At 42.9% G+C, this 3,905-nt stretch overlaps 1 protein-coding gene across 1 annotated transcript; it reads right to left on the reverse strand.

Annotated features, from left to right (window-relative positions):
* Positions 1 to 1,426: 1,426 nt before the first annotated feature.
* LOC101301630 lies at positions 1,427 to 3,619 on the reverse strand. The gene is made up of 2 exons (XM_004309308.1): positions 3,578 to 3,619; positions 1,427 to 2,953 (listed from the first exon to the last, which is right to left on the reverse strand). Exons 1-2 carry the CDS (start codon positions 3,617 to 3,619, stop codon positions 1,427 to 1,429), a joined length of 1,569 nt encoding a protein of 522 aa, XP_004309356.1.
* Between the last annotated feature and the right edge of the window lie 286 nt (positions 3,620 to 3,905).

Genomic DNA, 3,905 nt, shown 5'->3' on the forward strand with positions numbered 1-3,905 from the left:
CATTTCTTTCCCTTCTTTTACAATACAAGACAGATTATTAGATTTGGACAGAAACAGAAGTCGGAAAGATCGATCAATAATGTTGCATTCATGGAACAACGATCGATCTTCCAAATGAGATTCTGATGAGGACTAAAATGATCAAAGCTAAAATGCAAAGCACAAAGATCGACCTGAGCAGCACGAGCCTCTCTGCTTAATTCTCTGTCTGGCCACCAACAGATTTGTACGTGTTAAACGTCAAGGATATAATTGTCAGAAGAAGCAAATCCTCTTTCAGAATATTCTGCTTCTTATGCAGAATCTTCTCGATCTCTTTGAGCTGCAAAACAAAATTTCTTAGAGCAAGTAATCTTTACCAGCTGGTATTACATCTGAAGCACAGCTGCAGAAAAATAGCAGCCTATGATGAGGGAAAAAAAAAATAGCAGGGACACAGAAGTAAGAACTAAGCAGGAAACCCTAAACTCCGGAAAAAAAAATGCAGGAACACAGAACTAAGCAGTACCCTGCTACCACGGCCATGCACTAGTTTGAACAGATGAATAGAGAGATAATTAGTTGCAATAGGTTAATACATTTCACATAACTGTAGCAAAGATAAACATTTATGCAAATAATTGAGGCTGGTATAATCGAATTGTTGAGAATTAAATGTAGTCATATCATAGAGAGTACGGTGTCTCCTATCCTCAGCCTGATAGCTCCACCTCTGTACGTACACCAGCATATTACCCCTGAAGCCAGCTGGTAACTAACTCATCACCCAAAGAACAAGGCTCGTTTGTATTTCGTGCACCTCCCGGCCGGTGCATCTGAGCTATTGGTTACCGCCAGTTGGCCTAGTTGTTTAAAATAGGCAAGGTTACAGATTAATCAGGTTCAAGGTTAGAACATGAAAGATCATCTTCTTCCATATATATACTGCAAGAGGTTAGTCTTTGATTTTGTACTTCGAAATATTTAGTTACCAGTATTATTATGTAAAATACAACTAGAAAAGTTTAGGGATTTTGAAAACTAATATTACTACTTTTAGAACTCATTTTACAACTTTATGATAGAGTTAATACATGACATGCATTAACACACCCTAACCTTATCCCAAATTTTATTCATTAGACACTAAAAAACACTCATAATAAGCACGCTAGCATGCTTTCTTACAAACGTATACATACTTGACCTATGTTTGTATAACATAGGTTTTATGGTTTTATTACACCATTATCGATCAAAGCAGAAAACATGAAACAAATAGATTCCACTTCCGCAGGACACTCGATTGCATTGAGCATATGCAACAAGCCGTATTTCCGTAGATAGGTATGATTAATTCATTATAGGACGAGTCTGTCTCGTGAGGGTTAGTGGATGCTGTGTAGTGTGTACCCACAACCGTCCGTCACTCTTCTTCCCAATCAAGCTAGGGTTTCATGTCGACAGACTGAGCTGCTGCGTCTTCTAATTCCATTTTCACCAAGCCTTGTTCCATGGTGGAAATGCTCACCTTGTTTTGCACTCCGGTGGTTGATCCAGACGGCGCGGCCGGCACTGGTAGCATTTGTTCGACGGAGGGATTGACCGACGGGTTCGGCAACATGTGCTCTCGGGTCGGCAAATCAGCTCTAGTTTTTGGCCCTTTCAATGTTGTAACCTCGTAGCGAAAGTTGTATGAATTGATACCCGTGTATAGCCCGTCATCTTTCTTATAGACAACGGTTTTACCGTTGTAAAGCACGTCCTTCTGATAATAAGAGTAAGGCACGTCGCCTTTTCCTCTCGTCGCCATCAGGCTCACAGATATCGAAGTGTTAGCCGGCACGGTGGCCGTGTAGGTAGTCTCTAATGTGTTTTCGGTCGTCACAGCTGTTCCCTCCTCGTACGAATCGGCATACTCACCGGAAATACTGACGTCAGTACCACCGATGAATGGAATTTTGAAGCTGACGCTGACTTCCATCCCCACACTCCATGAGCTGGAGGAGTTCCACATGCTGCTCGTACTATCCTTGTACTCGAATCGGAACTCCGCAGTGTTGTCTTTTGCGGTGTCGTTGCTGGCGTTGGCGGTGGCCATGGTGATCGGGGTCTCGCCGTAGATAATCGCATTCTTGAGGTCGAAGTCAGTATTGTAGATTTTCCTAGACAAAACAAGCTCTTCCAGAATGAAGCGCGAGTCGGCTGCAATGCTGCCGTAGCATGCATGCAAGAAGTCGCTTCCATTAGCGTCACTGTATTGTGCGCAGTAATAGTTGTTGTCGCACAAGCTTCTAAGCGCGATCGCATTACCGCTGACCTTCACCGGCATAAACAAGGTTCTTGGATCAGTGGCTTCCATGTCTGGAGATGAGTCATATAACTGGATCCTGTTACCCATGTTGAACAAGTAACTGTTTCTTTGGCGTGACTTGATTTGTACTCTTCCGTGGCCATTAGTGTAGACCTCGAACCAGCACTCAGGAAGCCCCTTATCTTTTGAGACGAACTGGAACATCCCACTCGAGACAATCTTAAGGTAATAGCCTGTGTGGCCTTTGAAGGCGACATGCCTTGGCAATATCACCAACGACTCCAAGTCGGCGATGTCATAAGTACAACTTTCGAAACTCCGATTGCACAAAAAATAATTCTTGTTTTTGTCTTTGCTTCCTGTGTAAAATGGCGTTACATATAGTTTCATTTGGACATGGCGAAGCTTGGCCTTGCCGCTGTCGCCATCGGCAGATTCTAGAGGCTCAAACAGTGTACACGACCATTTGGCATGGTCCTCGTCTGGTTCATCAGCCTTAGGAGCAATGTACCCACTAGTTTCATCTTTGCGTCGCAGGTACTTCTTGTTGTAGGCGCATCGTATGTGCACTGGTCCCGTCCCGGTATTGGCCGTCACCACCTCAAACTTTGCTAACGGGCTGAAGACGTTGTCTCCGCTGAAGGTGAGGAAGCCATACGCCTATTGTTCAGGATCATCGCAGAAGTTCAAGTAATGATTCTTACTCTCGTCGTCCCAGGTTGAACTAATAGCAATAGTGGGTGGTAATATTAAGGACATTTTCTGATCGAATGAAATGAAGTAGTTCAGTGATCTTGTTTATCGATCTGGCTAGACGTCTTGCTATTTATAACCAATGCTGAAGCAACCTCGATCACTCGCTCAACTCGATCTTAATTATCCAGTCCAATAATTGAGGTAGATGATCGAGCTCACACTCATATCTAGGGTAGGTAGATTTTTCCAGATATACTGAAAGTACATCTCCTGTGTAATCCATGGCTGCAAGTTAATAAATGTGATCAACAGCTAGCCAATTATTTGGACCCTCTATCGTCGTGGTCAAACGTACTTATCAAACAATTTCTTTCTTTATATAAATAGTTGGGCCATTTTCGATTCAGACTTGAATAATGTTCACATAGTGATCACTGGTAAGATATGTGGAGAAGATTGGATCGTATATATCTCGATAGATTTCTTGACGTGAAACTCGCCGGCCGACTGGCCCATCCATGGCTGCAAGCGAGTAAATTACTTTGTTTTGTTTAGGCAAATGTCGAGTTGTCGACTCAGAACTGGTACCACTTCTATCTTTGTGTTCTTGGGTCTTTTTCCAGCTGCCATTATTGGAATGCAGGAGCAACGTACAGTGTTTAGGGTTTAATAGAACAGGAAGAAAAAAAAAAGGAACAGAACTGTACGTAAGAACGTTTAGCAGTGCTTCTGTTAAGATGAAGAAAGGAAGGCCCGGCACCCAATCCATATACTAATAGGCTCAATCCATACCACTAGTCTCTTTATCAGCTTGGAGAATAAGTTATAGTCTTGTACAGCTTGCAGCAAAACTCCACCGCTTACCAACTCTATATTTTTAGCTCATTTGTACCTTTTCTTCCAGAGCCGGCCCTGG

This window comes from Fragaria vesca, unplaced genomic scaffold, assembly GCF_000184155.1.
Source record: "Fragaria vesca subsp. vesca unplaced genomic scaffold, FraVesHawaii_1.0 scf0511347, whole genome shotgun sequence".
Lineage (NCBI taxonomy): Eukaryota > Viridiplantae > Streptophyta > Magnoliopsida > Rosales > Rosaceae > Fragaria > Fragaria vesca.